Source organism: Spermophilus citellus (assembly GCF_964194105.1).
Source record: "Spermophilus citellus genome assembly, chromosome: 17".
Taxonomy (NCBI): Eukaryota; Metazoa; Chordata; class Mammalia; order Rodentia; family Sciuridae; genus Spermophilus; species Spermophilus citellus.
In genome coordinates this window covers 38,294,829-38,314,357 of record NC_138199.1, presented here as the reverse complement: position 1 = coordinate 38,314,357, position 19,529 = coordinate 38,294,829, and the positions used below count along the sequence as shown (strand labels likewise).

Genomic DNA, 19,529 nt, shown 5'->3' with positions numbered 1-19,529 from the left:
CATGTCCCTGCCTTTTCCACCACAACTGAATGTCTCTTAATCTGGAAACATGAAATTTCCCAGAAGATGAAACCTGTGGCAAAGTCCATGCCTATCAACTCTTCTGCAAGAGTATAATTTGGACATTTGTATTGATTTTCTTTATAAAAATTCACTGAGTCAAAATTATGTATTTTTCTTTGGGAACATCTGTTTCCCATGGCAAAGCAAGATCTCCCTGTGGATTTTCTAACTCCCTAGTCACTTAACAACTTTGAATCCTATATTCACTCACTAGTGGAGATTCTTGAAAAGTAAGAGATCAAAGAGATGGCAGTTCAGAAGGGAGAACTCTTATGGGGACTCTGGGATGTGGACTTTAGTCTCAGATTGCTTCAGGGCCAGGCACAATTCTCTGTGTCACCATTACAGATGCAACTTGATAAAACATTTCTATGTAAGTGCAAATTACTCCTTTGCAAAGTGTATGGTTCTTATTGCAAATTCTTTCTTACAAAGTTGTCATACTTTGTTTTTCTGATTATTAAAGTACATTCTCATTTTTAAAAATTTTGAAAATAATGGAAAGTATAAAGAATAAAGGATTAAAAGTTATACCTAATCTCTCCTTCTAGAGATAACCACTGTTGACAGTGATATATCTCTTTACAGAAAGTTTATAAATACATATAGATATGATAAAAAGATACATATATATATTACACAATATCATACTTTTCTTACTACTTTTAACCTGATCCCCCTTTCCGGTTAATGTATTATTACATATTTCCAATTGGTATATTTATTGTGTTTATATTCAAGTTTTCGAAGTTCCTAGAAGTCCTTCCAACTTTTCAAAGTGTCTATGTCATCCCAATACTTTTTAAAAAATATTTATTTTTTAGTCGTAGTTGGACACAATATCTTTATTTTATTTATTTACTTTTATGTGGTGCTGAGGATCGAACCCAGGGCCTTGCATGTGTGAGGTGAACACTCTACTGCTGAGTCACAACCCCAGCGCCCCCCAATACTTTTTTGATAGGTCCAAAGATTAAGGTATATATTTGCTTCGGCAAAGAAGGCACATTCACAAAACCTCTAATTTAAACTTTGAAGTTAGTGCTGAATGACATTAATGGCCACGATAGTATGGTTGTTTTAAAAGCATTCCTTGATTTAAAAAATACTTAAAATATTCAACAATTTTATATATTTTGCCATTCTTCATTCTTTAGATATAACTGTGATCTCAAAAATCAGAGTGACCTAGGATTCTGGAAAGTGCTGAGTAGGCACTTAGTGTCCTTCCTTTTCTGTTTCCTTAGGTTAGTGCAAGCAAGGTTAGGCTCAGAGGTGCCATCAGCCCTAATCATTCTCCTCCCTTAACTACCCCTTCTTATTTTAGACCCCCTTTAAATACTGTCCATCATATTCTGACCTAGACCATTTCCCTTTGTGTCATTTTCCAAGGAAGAGTTGCTTTATGTATGTGTGACTAGGAGACAAAGAGAGTCCTATGGTCCTCCTTTCCCCTCTCACTCTCCAAAGGGATTTCATTTCCTGAATATACACAATGGCCTTCATGCCTCATGTTGCTCTGAGTTGCTATTCATTTTTTATGCATACCTTCCACGAAGCTGTAGTGTCTATATTAATTTGTCTATATTACTTTCTATGAACAAAGTATCATGTTAATAGTAGACACTTAAATTATGATGATGTCACAACATCAAATGGTAGCTAAGGATAGCATAATTATTTTCTATAAGAGAATGAAGTAATTTCTATTTTCAGATAAAAGCTGCCATGGGTTGCTAGGAAGATGGAAATCAACGTGGACCCACACAGCAATTATTGACCCATACTGTAACACTTGAATGTGTCTCTCTAGATTTACATTCTTGTCTCTTAGGCTTTATATCTCTTCTTCTTTCTCTTCTCCCTTATTATTCCAACACTTTTTTCCCCTATCTTTTTCTTTCCCTTACTCAATGACTTGACTTACCAATCATCCAATCTATGGAAATTGATCCATTTTACATTGAAACTTCAGGTCCAAAGATTTTTCTTTTCTTCTTTTTGGTACTGGGGATTGATTCCAGGGTTGCTTAACTACTAAGCCACATCCTCAGCTTTTTTTAAATTTTATGTTTTTTAGTTTTGAGAAAGGGCCGTGCTACTTAGGGCCTTGCTAAATTGCTGAGCCTCCTGAGTTGCTGGGATTACAGGCATGCACCATTGCTGGAATTATATTGTGCCTAACCCAAAAAGTCTTTTCTTCTACCTAGCCCTCCTTCCTTTGGTACAGTTTAGCAATAGGTGCAACTTGGGAAGTCAGGAACTTTCCCTGGACTCATGAATTTGCGCCACCCAGTGGTTTAATCTGATAACTGCATTCTCTGAAAAATCAGTAGTGGGAATTAATAAATGCGGCATAAATAAATCATGACAAATATAAAGCCTGAATTACTGCATCATGGGAAAATTCATAATAAGAAAATTTAATTATATTTTTAAATCCCATTTACTAAAACTTAGGATGGAAATGCTATGTTTAGAGGCTTGATGTTATGGTCTCCACTGAACAAGATGATAAATAAACAGTTCAGGCTATAGAGTAAAGCCCTTACTGCCTCTAGAAGAACCAAACATTCTATGGAAGAGACACATAGTTTGAAAACTCATAAATTGCATATATGATAGTATCAGATAATAGTTTATTTTTCTACAATGAATATTCTTGGATGTATTTATGTCTAGAACATATGCCAAGGAGTAAATGGGTTGTAGGATATATAAATGTGTGTGTGTGCACATGTGTGTGCATGTATGTGTATACACACACACACATATTCACCTTCACTAGATTGCAATTGGCTTTCCAAAGTGGTTGTACCAAATACAGAACCACTAGCAATAAAGAAATTGCCCATATTCCACATTCTCCCTAATTTAAAAATCTCAGACTTAATTTTTTCTCCCAATCTGATGGCTTTGAAGTCCTGTCATTGTTCTTACATTAATTTTCTTCCTTGATGGTGAATTTGAGTACCTTTGCATATATTTATTTGATGTTAGATTTTTTTCTTGCTTATAACCACTCCCCATTTTTCTACTGAGATATCTTTTGTTAATTAATTTTTTTAGATATACATGATAGTACTGTGTACTTTGACATATTATACATACATGGAGTATGACTTATTCTAACTAGGATCCCATTCTTGTGGTTGTACATGATGTGGATTTTCACTGGTAGTGCATTCATCTATGAATGTAGGAAAATTATGTCCAATTCATTCTATTGTCTTTCCTATTCCCATCCCGCCAACCTTCTCTTCATTCATTCCCCTTTGTCTAATCCATTGAACTTCTGGTCTTCTCTGACCCCCTGTGTGTTAGCATCCTCATATCAGAGAGAACATTCTGCCTCTGTTTTTTGGGGGGATTGGCTTATTTCACTTAGCATGAGAGTTTTCAGATCCATCCATTTACTGGCAAAAGTCATAAAGTCATTCTTTTATTATGGCTGGATAATATTCCATTGTATACATATACCACATTTTCTTTATCCATTCATCTGTTGCAGAGCATCTATGTTGATTCCATAGCTTAGCTATAACGAATTGAGCTGCTATAAACATTGTTGTGGCTGCGTCACTCTAGTATGCTGATTTTAAGTCCTTTGGGTATATACTGAGGAATGGGATAACTGGATCAAATTTTGGTTTCTTTCCAAGTTTTCTGAGGAATCTCCATACTTCTTTCCAGAGTGGTTGCACCAATTTGCTGTCCCACCAGCAATGTGTGAGTGTGCCTTTTTCTCATATTCTCTCCAACATTTATTGTTACTTGTATGCTTGATAATTGCCATTCTGACTAGACTGAAATGAAACCTCAGTGTAATTTTAATTTGCATTTCTCTAATTGCTAGAGATGTTGAATGAGTTGTTAGTCTTTTTCTTGTAGAAGTCTTATAATCCTGAATATACTCCTGGACAGTAATCCTTTGTTTGTGAAATATGTTACAATCTAAAGTATATTTCTAACACTCTCTCTCAACATGTGGATTTACAATGAAATAAAAACTTGTCAGGCTCTAAGGTTATGGGAGTACCACAGGCTCCACAAATTTGTTTTCATTTTGATTTCTATGGTTGCATTTAAAAAAAACTATTGATTGTTATGTCTAAAAATCCTACAAAACCAAACATAAACTGGGGCACAAAGGCACACACCTGTAATCTCAATGACTGTGGAGGCTGCAGGTTTGAGACCAGGCTGAGCAATTTAGTGGGACCTTGTCTCAAAATAAAAAATAAAAAGGGATAGGGATGTAGCTCAGTGGCACAGTGCCCTGGCTTCAATAACTAGTACTGCAAGCAAGCGAACAAACAAAAGACTCCCATAAACCAGGCAGGGTGATGCAGCCTGTAATCCCAGTTACTTGGAAAGCTGAGGTAAGAGGATCACAAGTTCAAGATCAGCCTTGACAATTTAGTAAATACCCCATCTCAAATAAAGTAAAAAGTACTGGGGATGTGGCTCAGTAGCAGAGTATTTGCCTACCATGCAGGAGGCCCTGGGTTCAATCCCCAGCACTATAAAATATAAAACATATTTCTTAAGAAAACTTCAAGGACTTACAGTTTGTTTTTATTTTTATTTTTAATTGACATATGAAAAAATGTACATATTTATGGGATACATTATGATATTTTATTATATTATTCAGTGTAATGATCAAATCAGGATACTTAGGATTTCTATCACCTTTCCATTGACCTTTTTTTGTGTGTATAGGGAAGGTTCAAAATTCTCTCTTTTAGCTACTTTGAAATATAGTAATTTGTTAACTATAGCCATCCCACTATGCTATCGAATACTAGAACTTATTCTTCCTAACAGTAATTTGATTCCTAATATCCATCCTTTTCCTTTCACTCTTTTCCCTATCCTTTCATATTTCTGTGATCTCTGTTCTACTCTCTACTTCTACAAGATCAACTTTTTTTTTTTTAGCTTCTATATATAAGTGAAAGTCTCCCATCTTGAGGAATTCTGCTTTGTCAATATATACATGACAAAATGAGGGAGTTGGGTTGCCATCACATTCAAACCGTATTCAATTCTTTTTTTGGTGGAGTAACTGATGGGAATTGAACCCAGGTGTGTGTGTGTGTGTGTGTGTGTGTGTGTGTATGTGTGTGTGTGTGTGTGTGTAATATATATATGTAATATATATATTTAGATGTTGATGGACCTTTATTTTATTTATTTATATGCAGTTCTGAGAATTGAACCCAGTACCTCACATGTGTAAGGCAAGCACTCTACCACTGAGCCACAACTCCAGTCCAGGGATGCTTTTACATCCCCAGCTCTTTTAATTTTTTATTTTGAGACAGAGTTTCACTAAATTGTCCAGGATGGCCTCGAACTTGTAATCCTCCCACCTCAGTCTCCCAAATCACTGGGATTACAGGTGTACATCACTGAACCTAGCCTATTCTATTCTTTATGGAAGCAAGAGAAAAAAGCAGTTGTCAAAAATTACTAGTATCTTCCAGGCATGGTGATGCATAACTGTAATCCAACAACTCAGGAGACTGAGGCAGGAGAACTGCAAGCTCAAGGCCAGCCTCAACAATTTAGTGAGGCCCTAGGCAAAAACAAAAAACAAAAAAACAAAAACAAAGTAGTGTCTGTCATTGTCTTACTCGGAAATTAAGTTAGTTTAGTACCGCACAGGTTCAGTTTCAGAACAATTTATTTAGATACTCTTTTCCTAAACATCTATGAATATTCCATTGTGTTAAAAAGAATTGCAAGATGCAGCAATGTCTGCACCCTTGGCACTATCCCAAAGCAATGAGAGCTGGGTGGGGTGGTGCATGCCTGTAATCCTAGAGGCTCCTGAGGCTGAGACAGGAGGATCAAGAGTTCAAAGCCAGCCTCAGCAACAGTGAGGTACGAAGCAACTCAGTGAGACCCTGTCTCTAAATAAAAAATATGAAATAGGGCTGGAGATGTGGCTCAGTGGTCTAGTGTCCCTGAATTCAATCTCTGGTACAAAAAAAGAAAAAAAAAAGGCACTGCGTAGCAGGCTCTGGCGGCAAGCACCTTTAGTCCCAGCTCCCCAGGAGACTGAGGCAGGGGAATCACTTGATAAACCCAAGAGTTTGAGACCAGCCTGGGCCACATAGTAATGTCCCAACAAAACAAAAGGAAGTGTGCTGGAGTTGTGGCTCAAAGGTAGAGTGCTTGCCTAGCATGCATGAGGCACTGGGTTGGATCCTCAGCACCATATAAAGTAAAATAAAGACACTGTGTCCACCTATAACTAAAAACAAACAAACAAACAAACAAAAAACCAGAAAGCACAAACCTCAGTAGGATAAGGCTTGCCAAACATTATTGTCAAAGCACAGTGAAGATAAACTTTGGCAAGATACCATGGGCCCCATCAATGTCACAGTGATATTCAAGATACCATGTGCCCCTTGCAGTGATATTCACCTTTTACTCCTGAAGCCTCCTCCTCCTATCTAGAAAGGAAACTATCTGATTTACATCTCTTTGCTTCAATGAAATTCTTTCACTCCAATGTACTCATTCTTCCTGGTGGATTAATTTTAAGCCTTTTATCTCTAACTGTAGATAATAGCTAACAATTGATGCACATTTACTTTGTAACAACAAAAGGCTTGACCTTCCGCTGAAACAATGTCAGGGAAACAAACCAGTAGGGTTAGGGAATGTCATCATTGGCCTGAACAGTAACCTCTGCCTAGGTCTCCCCCACACACTCCTAACTGCCTTTAATCTGCATACAGTTCTCTACACCGGAGTATACTTTTCAAAATGCAAAATTTGATCTTGTTGATTTTCTGCTAAAAACCATTCAGCAACTTCCCACTCTATCAGAATGAAGTCCCAAGTCCTCAGAAGACTGCCAAACTAGCAGATTATCTGAACTACCTCTCTTTCTAGGATCCTCTCCTCTCTTCCCTTCCTTCACTCTGTGCTCAGCTATAGTCCACCAGTGTCCTTTCTTGCCTCAGGGGCTATGTTGTTTTGTCAGTCTACCTAGAACAGTGTTTCTACTCCTTCATCCCACCTTAACTACTGTCTGGCTCAATGTCACCCCCTTGATGTGACCTCTCAAACTCTATGTCAGGTTTTCCTATTATATTTTCTCCTTCTTTCTTTCTTTCTTTCTTTCTTTCTTTCTTTCTTTCTTTCTTTCTTTCTTTCTTTCTTTCTTCTTCCTCTTCCTCCTCTTCTTCCTCCTCCTCTTCCTCCTCCTCCTCCTCCTCCTCCTCTTCTTCTTCTTCTTTTTTTTGTATATTGGGGACTGAACTCAGTAGTGTTTTACCTAACTACTACTCATCCTTTTCATTGGAAGCAGGGTCTGACTAAATTGCCAAGGCTGGCCTTGAACTCCTACCTCAGCCCCACCAGCTTCCAAATATACCTTTTTATAGTGTAAATCTTTTTATGGTATTCATCTATTTGTAATCATATATTTCCATAGTATTTGATTGATGCCTATCTCTCATCTAGAGGTAAACTACATTGAGGGCAAGTAGCACATCAGTTTTACTTTCTTTGTATCCCTAGACCTAGGGCTGCATTTCACTTGTAGGGACTTAGTAAATAACTGCCCTAAAGGAAAGAAGAGATTGATGGGATTAGGTTGGTCCTTTTCCTGGGATCTCTTTAAAAAGTTTCTCAAATACCAGAAATTTAGAAACTATTTCTTTGTTCCCTTCCTTCTTTTAACACTAGTCAACTGGCTACCCTGCCTGGCCTTTATTTCAACTTTGTGAGGTAGCTACAATTATTATCTGCATTTTATAGATGAGAAAAATTTAGAATCGGAATCTTGTCCAAGGTTCTAGAGTTAGTGACTTTGAGCTAGGATTCCAACAAATAGCTGACCTCAAATCTCTATGTTTTTACTCACCACTCCTGAGCTCTAGTTGATCTTTCATTTATGTTTCTCTTGATTGGATGATCTCTTATCTATTCCTAGACATTCCTTTATAATGTTTTTTCAGATATTGTATATGTTAATGAAACCGGTACAGCCAATGTCCCTCATTTTAGCCACAAGTAAAAATAAAACTAAAGGAACAGTGTTCTATTGCACATACTTCTACATGAATGACTGTTAGCTGCTAATGAAGATTAGAACTTTTCTCAGATCTTCTGACTTTTTTTTTTTAAGTCTTAAAATGCTTTTTTTTGGGTTGGGGTTATAGCTTGGTGGTAGAGCGCTTGCCTAGCATATGTGAGGCACTGAGTTCAATCCTCAGTACTACATAAAAATAAATAAATAAATAAATAAATAAATAAATAAATAAATAAAAGGCATTGTGTCTATCTACAACTAAAAAAACACATTTTTTTAAAAAATGCTTTTTCTTCATGAAGTCATCTTTGGAATTAGTCATTATTCTCACCATGTTTGTCATCTTTACTCCAAAGCTAATATTCCTCTTCTTTTGGTTCAGACCCTCACACTTTTAAAAGTAGCATCAAATTAAGGAAAGGTAATTTTCCCACAGTTCAGTTCTACGAAAAATTTCCATCTCCCATTGAAAGTCAGAGTCCAAGTAGAACTTCTGGGCCGGTTGGAAAGTCATTACAGACACTTATATTGGGTGATCTTTCTTATTACCACCAACCTGAAAATGTAGTCCTGAAAAAGGTGGCCTCTCTTTGTACATGTATAATTTTTTTTTTAAAGAGAGAGTGAGAGAGGAGAGTGAGAGAGAGAGAATTTTTAATATTTATTTTTTAGTTCTCGGCAGACACAACATCTTTGTTGGTATGTGGTGCTGAGGATCGAACCCGGGCCGCACGCATGCCAGGCGAGCGCGCTACCGCTTGAGCCATATCCCCAGCCCCTACATGTGTAATTTTTAAGGAGAGGGCAATATGCTCACCAAAAATCGGCATGATGAAAACAAACAATTGTGAATAATGAATACAAGAATTCAAATTACCAGATGTTTCAAAGAGATGGGAGCTAGTTTTCAATTCCATTTTGAATACCATATTACTAAAGAACTATTTCAAAAAAATTTTTTAGTTGTCAATGTACCTTTATTTTTTTTATTTATATGAGGTGCCGAGGATCGAACCCAGCACCTCACACATGCTAGGCAAGTGCTCTACCACTGAGCCACACCCCAGCCCCTAAAGAACTATTTTTTAAAATAAAAAAGGATTGAGGGCAAATAAAAAATAAAAAGAATATCTAAAACATTGAATGACACCCATTTGTTCCTGATAAACTTTAATCACATCTTTTTCCTCCAAAATCCCAGTTCTTTTGGAATATGATTATCAACAATTCTCTGACCTTCAAAGAGAAACCTGAGTGAATTCATTTGGCCCGGTCTTTGACAGTATGATTCTTGGTAGTTTCTTGGGACGTGTTGTCATTTTCACCTTGAAGTGAATCTCACTGCTGCCCAATGTCTTTGAGTTTAATGTATTCTCCTTCCTTCTTATCCCCCAAATCCTCAGTTGAACATTTTGCCCCCTGGTCAGACATGGTGACAGAGGAAGGTATCTACACAGCAGTGGCTTCAGGTAGGCGAACCTGGTTCCAGGGTTTACCTAGAATCCCTTTTTATTAGAAGATTAGCCTTTACAATATTAACTGCAAACATTTTTCCCATTTTGTCAACATTACTTAAGGAGGTTTTTTTAGTACTTTTATTGCTTGCTGGATACACACACATGAAAGGGTAAAGTTTCTAAGCTGGAAAGCTTGAATTAAAATGTAAAAGATTAGGTATTATTAAGTTCCTCTGTTACACCCAGATTCCTGAGATAGTTAAGACAACGCCCTACTGGCCATTCAGCCTAGGGCCCTGTGCAGTTTGTCACAGGGCCCGAACCAATCAGTTTGAATGTGTACCCAGTTTAGAAGTGACCAATCACCCCTGCCCAGCCTGTTCCCGCCAATGAATGGACTAATCATGTATCAGAGTTGTTGTTCAATTTTCCCGCGCCTCATGATGATTTGTTCTGATGTATGCAAAGCCCCCCACCCTCTCCAAAAAGTGTACTTAAGCTCTGCTTGACCTCTGCTCTGGGCTCTGGGCTGCTCTCCCTTCTTGAGTGAGCACGGAGCCCCAGCGCCCTGGAATGGATCCCCAATAAATCCCCCTTGCCTTTGCATGGAGCTAGTCTCGTGTGGTCTCTCCTCCGACGTTTCGCCGGACCCTTACACACACACACACACACACACACACACACACACACATCCCTCCCCTCAGTACTGGTGATTGAACCCAGGGACACTCTGCCACTGAGCTACATCCCCATGCCCCTTTTAATAAACTTTTTTATTGTACTGGGGATTGAACCCAGGATTGTTAAGCTAGTGAGTCACATTCTTGGCCCTTTTTATTTATTTTTATTTTGAGATAGGGTCTCAATAAGTTGCTTAGGGCCTCACTAAATTGCTGAGGCTGGCTTTGAACTTGAGATTATAGGCATGTGACACTGAGGGCCACAACTCGCCCCTCCCCCCAGCCTTTTTTTTTTTTTTTTTTTGATAAGAAAGTTAACTATGGGGCTGGGGATGTGGCTCAAGCGGTAGCGTGCTCGCCTGGCACGTGCGGCCCGGGTTTGATCCTCAGCACCACATACAAACAACGATGCTGTGTCTGCCAAAACTGAAAAATAAATATTAAAACATTCTCTCTCTCTCTCTCTCTCTCTCTCTCTCTCACTTGTGATCCCCTGTCTTGGCCTCCCAAGTAGCTTGTATTACAGGTGTGTACCATGGTCCTTGGCTAGTTTTTAAATTTTTAGTTAAATATAAAATCCATTTGGAGTTTATCTTGGTGTGAGGTATACAGTTATTTTTTCCCAGATGATTATCTAATTGCCTACATCAATTAGATAGCTCATTTTTATCAAATACTAAGTTCCTGTATGTATTTTGGTTTACTTCTAGATTTTCTATTCTATTTTTCTAGTATGCTTGTCTATCCATATGCTTGTCCATCCTTATGCTGGTACTTTTTCTTTTTTTCCAATTAAGTACTTTTATTAATTAATTATTTTTTGCAGTGTTGGGATTGAACCCAGAGCCTCTTGCATGCTAGTTGAGCAGTCTATCTTTGAGCTTTAATTCCAATCCCATAATAACTACTTTTTTTTTATCTTTGACATTTGTAGTATTTGGCACTATTAACCAATCCATTTTAATATATTCTCAGTGCTAGATTACTAAATAAAATAAATATGTATTTTATCAAAATGGATGTACCAAAATAATGATAAGGATAATCAAGGAGATCACCACAGGAAAAATCACCTTTGCTATACTTCCCTTACACCTATTTTTATAGCTTATAATATTTTTATTTTAAATTTCATAGGAAGCACTATTTATTTATTTATTTATTTTTGCAGTGTGGGCAGCTGAACTCAGGGCTTGTGCATGAGAAGCTTGCATTCTATCACTGAGCAACAACTTTGACCCTACCATATTTTTTATTATTTAGAGCCTAAAGGTCTTAATAATGCTCTGTTTGATCAGAGCATCAAAATCATGCTCATCTTCATAATCATCTCTGCTGCCTGTTTCCTGCCTCCCACCTTTATTGCCATTTCTCTCAAACCTACTTCCTTTTTGAACTGTGGGCGAATCTTCCTCTATGTCTTACCTGTTGTTGTCATGCAATTTTCTATTCTTCACTCTTCTTTCACCTTCTTCCACTTAACAAGCTCAGCCAATCTCATACTCTGTTGTGGCTTCAGATTTTCTATCAACTTGTTGCTTACTATAATCTCTGACCTAGACATCTCTCTTGGTGTTTAAACATCACCTGTGTATAACCTACATGCACCTTAAACTCAACATACCCACAACAAAATTTGCTCTTTTCCACTCAAGTGTGGTCTTTGCCTTATGTTCCCTCTCTGGGTGAATAGCATTATTATCCACCCTGTCAACCAAGATGAATTGAAAATTATCCTTAATCCTAATATATTACTTTTCTCCCCATAATAAATTTTTTCTTCCTTTTTTTTTTTTTTTTTCTTTTTCTTTCCAGTACTGTGGAATGAACCCAGAGTACTTTACCACTAAGCTACATCTCCAGGCTATTTTTTTTTTTTTTTTTTTTTTTTTGAGACAGGGTCTCACTAAATTTCTGAGGCTAGCCTCAGACTTGCAATCCTTCCTGCCTAAGCCTCCTGAGTTGCTGGGACCACAACCGTGCCCATCATGTCCAGCTAATTATTTCTTCAAACACTTTAAATGCATTTCTTCTTCCCACCTCATTCCAACAGTGTTAGTTTTGAGACTTCATTTATCTCTTATCTGGACTTCTATAGCCCCTGCCATTCATTTTTCCATATCTTAGTCCACATCACCACTGACCACTGACAGAGGTAGTTGTTCTTTTTTTTTTTTTTTTTTTTTTTTGGTACCGTGAATTGACCTCTGAGTACATCCCCAGATCTTTTTTTCTTATATTTTATTTAGGGACAGGGTCTCGCTAAGTTGCTTAGGGCCTCACTAAGTTGCTGAAGCTAGCTTTGAACTTGCAGTCTTCTTGCCTCAGTCTCCAGAACTTCTGGGATTACAGGTGTGCTCCCCTTCTGTCAGAGGTAGTTCTAAAGCCCATGTTAGTGATATCACGCTCCAATTCAATGTTTCACTGGCTCCCTATGCAAAGCCCTCTTTGCTCTGATCTCTACCTGTGCTATTTCATGTATAGTAACTTTCCTTGCTCTTTTTTTCTGTTCTTCAACCACAAAGACCAAACTAGCCATGCCATTTTATGCTTTTGGGTCTTTGATTAATTTGTTATTTCTGCTTGGAATTTCCTTCCCACTATTCTCCAAGACTTAACTTCTTAATTCCCAGAGGCTTACCATTTAGTTCCCTCTAAAATTAACTAATCCCTTCTTGAAGCCCTCAGTGTCTCTATAACATCTCTATTAGATCATGTATTATCTTATATTGTAATTACTTATCCTCATCTATTTCTGACATTGGAGTGAGCATCAGTAAAATGAGAGTAACACTACTCCTTTAAAGGAAGTTTTAAGGACTAAAATGGGGGAATATATACAAAGGACCTGAATGTTAGCTATTTCTAGCACCAAATTGGGAAGGGAAACCTGCTGTGTCATTTTGAAGAGTATTTGTATAAGTTCATGACTAAATAGTAAAGGGTTTCTGGAAAAAAATATTGTCCTTGGCATGATTATAGATTCTAGAAAATTAATATACAACTACTAAAAATGTGTTTGGTTGTGCAAAAATAACCAATTATAGTCATTTATGTAGACAGCTTAACATTTAAGGCCTAATTATCATGAAGCACCATAACAATTACACATATCATTAAATATGCATCAGATTAACCTTGTTGTAAATTTTGATTATAATAGTATTCTGTACTCCAAGAGCAGTCTTATAGTTAATTGCTCATAATCCATAAGTCTGTTCACTATTTACATTAATTAAATGGAGCACTGCTCCTGAGTTTTTCTCCTCTGGAGGCAAAGCTGTCTTATCCATTCTAGATTGCAACTACACATTTGTCCTGTGACCCGTGAGATAATGTACATTTTGTTTTCTGTAGTGAGAAAGAAGCTAAAGAAGAAAACAGCTAAAGAAATTCTGTTTAGGGGCTGGGGATATAGCTCTCAGTCAGTAGAGTGTTTGCCTCACATGCACAAGGCCCTGGGTTCAATTCCTAGCACCACAAAAAAAAAAAAAAAAAAAAAAAAAAGGGTTTCCGGTAGGAGTTCCTGATTCAAGAAATGAAAAGCTGCTAACGCTGAGCACTATTCAACCTATCCTAGAACAATCTCTATACACGCCCCACAAGTGTGGAGCACTTCAAGAATTAAAATTAAAATGATGATTTGTTTTAAATATTTAAAAAATTGCATTTTATTTATTTCTTATTTTTTGCAGTGCTAGGAATCAAATCAAGGACCTTGTATATAAAAGGAACAACTGAGCTACATCCCCAGCCTCCATCTTTTTTTTTTAGAGAGAGAGTGAGAGGGAGGGGAGAGAGAGAGAGAGAGAGAGAGAGAGAGAGAGAGAGAGAGAATTTTTAATATTTACTTTTTAGTTCTCGGCGGACACAACATCTTTGTTGGTATGTGGTGCTGAGGATCGAACCCGGGTCGCTCGCACGCATGCCAGGCGAGCGCCGCTACTGCTTGAGCCACATCCCCAGGTCCCCCCTCCGTCTTTTTAAGTAGTTTTATTACTTTAATAGTTTGACTGCCACTATGAACTAGGAACTACACATACATAATCACATCTTTACAAGCTCTTAGGTATTATTTTCATTTTACATATGATGAGAAAAAAGAAAGATAATAACTTGCCTAAATTATTAGAGTGGTAAGGAGTGAAGACAGGGCTCAAATCTAGGAAAGCCTCAAAGCCCATGCTTTTGCAATTACATTAATCTAGGCCAGTTTATTTACAAATATTTCAAACATTTATTGGGCACTTATGAGTTGCAAAAGATTATAGACTGTCACCAAATGATGCAAAATACTTTGGGAGCCTGTCATAAGGTGGAGGCCCTATACAGCAGGCTGAAAAGTATGCAGCTAAGCTGCTGAACAGGTATGTTTAAATTTTCTTTATCAGAAAATGGATCTGAACAGATCCATTCAGAGCTAAAACACTTTTAGTTCAAATAGATTTTTAGATTCTATCCAAAGTCTGGGAACCCATGAGACTGATCTCCTGTGCTTTTATGTGAATGAGAAAGATGTCAGTGAACTAAGGAAGAAGCAGAAGAGATAGGTAACAAAGGCCTGGATTTATGAAAGCTGTGTTTAATGGCCACGAAATTATGAAAATCCTAATATCTGCTGTTTAGTTTCAAAAGTGAGAAGAAGTTAACTAGATATATTTGGGCAGATCTTTATTTTATTTTATTTTTTGCTTTTTACATTTTGCATTCTTTAAAAATATTTGTTTACTTATGAACTTATGGTATGTTTATTAAAAATTTATTTTTAAACTGACAAAAATCATATACACACACACACATAATATACAATACAATGTTTTGATTATATGTATACGTTGTGGCATAGTTAAACCAACATATTAACACATGCATTACCTCACCACTTCATTTTTGGTGGCTGTGAGAACATTTAAAATCTACTCAGTAATTTTCAATAAAATTATTTGTTATTATTTGATGCATAACAGAACCTCTGAATTCATTTCTCTTATCTAAATAAAAATTTGATCCCTTGGGGCTGCAATTGTAGCTCAGTGATACAGCATTTGCCTAGCATGTGTGAGGCACTGGGTTTAATCCTTAGCACCACATATAAATAAATAAAATGAAGGTATAGTGAACCTCTTCATTAAAAAAAAATTGATCCCTTTGGCCAATATCTCCTCAATCTCTGCTCCCTCAGCCCTTGGTAACCACCTTTCTACTCTGCGTCTATGAGTTTGACTTTTTTAGATTTCACATACCAGTGAGATCATACAGTATTTGTCTTTCTGTGCCTGACCTGTTTCATTTAGCATAATGTCCTCCAGAGTGAGCTATGTTGTTAGAAATTATAGGATTTCCTTTTTAAGGCTAAACAGTATTTGTGTCTGTGGGGGGGGGGACATTTTCTTTATCTTTTCATCTGCTGACACTGAGGATGTTTCAATGTCTTGGTTATTCTGAATAATGCCTCAATGAACTTTAGAGTGCAGATATCTCAAAATACTGATTTCATTTCCTTTGGATATACACTCAGAAGTGGGATTGTTGGATCATATAGTAGTTCGATTTTTAATTTTTAAAGAACCTCCAGGCCAGTGAGGTGGCACATGCCTATAATCCCAGCGGCTTGGGAGGCTGAGGCAGGAGGATTTCAAGTTCAAAGCCAGCCTCAGCAACAACAAGGCACTAAGCAACTCAGTGAGACCCTGTCTCTAAATAAAAAATACAACAGAGGGCTAGGATGTAGCTCAGTGGTTAAGTGCCCTGAGTTCAATCCCTAGTACCAAAAAAAAAAAAAAAAAGAAACTCCATACTAATTTCCATAATGGCTGAATGAATTTATATGCCAACCAACAGTACACAAGAGATTCCTTTATCTCCAGATACTCACCAATGATAATTAGTAATGTCATTTTTTTATATTTTTTCACATGGTGCTGGGGGTCCTCCTGAACGCTGGAATTACAGGTGTGTGCCACCACACCTGGCTGATTTGGATATTCTTTTTTTTTTTTAATGTATTTTTTTTTAAAGAGAGAGAATTTTTTAAATATTTATTTTTTAGTTTTTTTTTTCAGCGGATACAACATCTTTATTTGTATGTGGTGCTGAGGATCGAACCCGGGCCACACGCATGCCAGGCGAGCGTGCTACCGCTTGAGCCACATCCCCAGCCCCTGATTTGGATATTCTTAAAGTAAATTTTTGGCTTGAAAAGGGCAAAAGGTGTTTTTTCAGATTTCCTTATAAAGATGTTTAGCTAGGGAACAGAAACTTAGTCATCTTGACTATGACAGATTAAATAGGGTTCACTGGAAGCATGAAAGAGATCTACTTAACTCAGACTTTGGGAGGTGGGTCAGAAGAGGTGTTCCAAAGGAAGTGATAGTCAAGTTGAGGTAGGCAAAAGAAGTTTGGAGACAAGAGTGCAAAGGAGAAAGGGAGCAAGTTAAGTCTAGTTGGAGAATGAAGTATAAGATAGAGTAGTGATGAGAAAGAAAAATGAAGAAGGTAGATCCTAAAGGACCTTTTATAAAGAACAACACAAAAATTTATTGTGCAAACTGAGGCACTTTTAAGAGTGAGTCAAGGAAATATTAATAATTATATAGATACAGATGAGGTGTAAACAAGGAAATGCCTAAGCAAATCAGGTATTATGGTCACGTGCAGGTGCTTGGACCTCCAGAGAAAGTAGAGTGCATAACTTCTCTTCTATGCATCTTGTCTAAGTGACTTCATCTATACCTTTGCATTTATCTATTCATTTCACAAATATTTGTTGAAGATTCATTTCTGGGTGCTGAGATTACTAAGAAAAGACACTGTCCCCAGGCTCTGTTTAGGGAAGACACAAAGAAACTATTCTATATTTATGTAGGTTTAGCCCTTACCTCTCCACTGACCTACAGTCTCATTTGTCATTTCCAGTTTGAAGGCAAAACACAGATCCAAAAATAGAACTTTAATTCATTTCTCCTCCAAATCTCTTTCTTCAGCTGGCCTTTCCCATTCCCCTCACCTGGTCTAGTAAGTGATGCCACTATCACTCCATTGCTTAAGGCAAAAATTCAAAAAAGCACTGCCTCAATATGTGTTATTCTCCCTCTTAGTGTGCATTTTAATTTCTCCACATCTTTCTTAAGAACACTGACTAAACTGTGCTTAGAATTAATTCTAAGGAGGACTTAAAATCAACTGAAGAGGGAGGGTAATTTCCAAGCGTTTGAATTCTACGTTTTTAATGAACAGACTGGGATATTATGTGGGACTGTTTATTCCGTAACAGTACAACATTGATGCCTTCAGTTAGTTAATAGGCATGACATGCAGATCTGGGCATATGCCCCAGCCAGACTGAAAAAAAAAATCTGTTTATGTGATACACACACACAAACATGTTTAAGTAATTGACTCTAACTCTACTTTCATGAAAAATTGAGAGTAGATGTAAAGGTATATATAGGTAAACTATCAGTATTAACAAGTTATTTTTTAATTAGCTGCTGTGTAAAAGGACAATTGATGCTTTACAAGGCAATTTCTATGTTTCTACCATCCATTCTCTACAACACTGCCAGAGTGATCCTTTTAAAGTAAATCTGATTATTCCTTTGGTCTCACTCTTCATGGCAACACATTCAAATAAAATCCAAAATCCAATCATGGCTTACCAGATGGTACATAATCTAGCTCCTTGGCTGTGTTTTTCCTCTTATTTGTCTAATTTGCTAGCCACTCTGATCTCTTTGCTTCTCCATTCCAAACAAATCCCTATGTCAAGGCACTGCATTTACTGTTTCTTTTCTAGAATAGTTTCCCTCTAGAAATTCACTTAGCTTCCTTTCTCATTAAATGATTATGTTTTTGCTTATGTGCTGCTTCTGCTAAGAGGCCTTTCTTGTCCTCCCTAACTAAAAGAGAATCTCTGCATTACTCTTATCCCTTTATCCTGATTTATTTTTCCATAAAACCACATAAACTGGCATGATTATTTAGGAATATGTGTATTACTTGTCAATCTTCCCCCAAATAACACGAGCTCTATGAAATAGCACCTTTGCTTTGCTCACTACTGAATTCCCAGCACCTAGTACAGTGTCTGCTCATTAAATATTTGTCAAATGAGCAAATAAGTATATTTTCAGGATACATCAAATATAAAATCGCATATTTATTTAAATGATGCATAGGAAAATGAATGGAATGGTATAAGTCAAAATTTAACTATTTAATATGGCGAGGCGGTTTTCACAACTTTTGCTCATGAGTTTTCTTTCTTTTTTAACAAGCAACTTGTATTACATATAAAAAAAGAAGAAGAAGAAGAAAAAAATGAATATGGGGGCCTATAGGTAGAAGTGGGTAATTGAATTCTAAGAGGTTGGGTAAATGTATCAGAGACATACTTCTGAATAAATAGTATTTGGTTAAGATAAACCATGGTTGAAAGCCCCTGTGCCAACACTTCCTAGCAGTGTGATTCCAAGTTACAAATATGCCAGTGCCTGATTATCTTCACCTGGAAAATGGGGAAAATAATGCCTACATCATAAAGTTGCTTTAAATGAGACCATATATGTAACCTGCTTTGTACAAATGCCTGGCATGCAATAAATCCTCAACAAATAGTAGTTACTATAATAACCACTGGTAGTAGTAATAAGAGATGTTGGGACATACCTAGCCCTCAAGATTGACATCAGAGTGGACCACCACATCCTCTCATCATTGCACCTCCATTTGGGCCTCTGAATCCCAAAGAGGGGATGGTTCTTTCCAAAGAAGACAATTTCGACGTTGCAGAAGCATCTAAAGGAAACGTGCCCTCTTCACCCCTGGAGCCATTCAGTCTGATCAATCCAAGAGCTGCACTGAGGGGCTGGGACTGGAGTGGCGGCCCGCTTCGCGGTCCTGGAGCCCGGTGCCTCAGCCTCAATTTCCTTGGCTGCAACTGGGGTGGAAGTGGGAATGTTAACACAAAACCCAGACTGCACCAGTCGGGCCTGTCTCACCCCGCTCCGGAGGGGACCAAACGGCACCACGAACAGGAAGCCTCTGGCGCTGGACCACGCGCCACTCGGGAAAAGTGATTATTGCTTAGATTCAACAGTCACGCAAACGTCTCAGCCCCATCTTCCCAGTCCTCAAGCACCCGAACGGCAGCGGGGGCCGGGTGGGGCAGGGGGAAGGGACAGAACGGGAGAGGGGCAGAGGCGTGGCGGGCGGGGCCGCCGTGGCCGGAGAGAGGGAGGGGAAGGAGGCGGCAGGGGCGTAACACGCGGC

The 19,529-nt window shown here is 37.7% G+C and overlaps 1 protein-coding gene and 1 pseudogene across 5 annotated transcripts in view; both read right to left on the bottom strand.

Annotated features, from left to right (window-relative positions):
* ACACA (acetyl-CoA carboxylase alpha) overlaps positions 1–19,472 on the bottom strand; it is a 276,021-nt gene extending 256,549 nt beyond the window's left edge. For 3 of the 4 annotated variants that reach the window (XM_081270861.1, XM_081270866.1, XM_081270865.1), the window contains exon 1: positions 18,927–19,409. In XM_081270861.1, coding sequence (XP_081126987.1) covers positions 18,927–18,964 — 38 coding nt within the window. In that variant the 5' untranslated portion in view covers positions 18,965–19,409. Of the gene's footprint in view, positions 1–18,926 lie in introns of all 4 variants that reach the window. The other variant, XM_081270864.1, reaches the window with a different exon arrangement.
* Positions 9,201–9,553, bottom strand: LOC308635477 (small ubiquitin-related modifier 1-like; annotated as a pseudogene). Its single transcript has one exon. The product of its transcript is annotated as a small ubiquitin-related modifier 1-like (transcript).
* Positions 19,473–19,529: the final 57 nt, after the last annotated feature.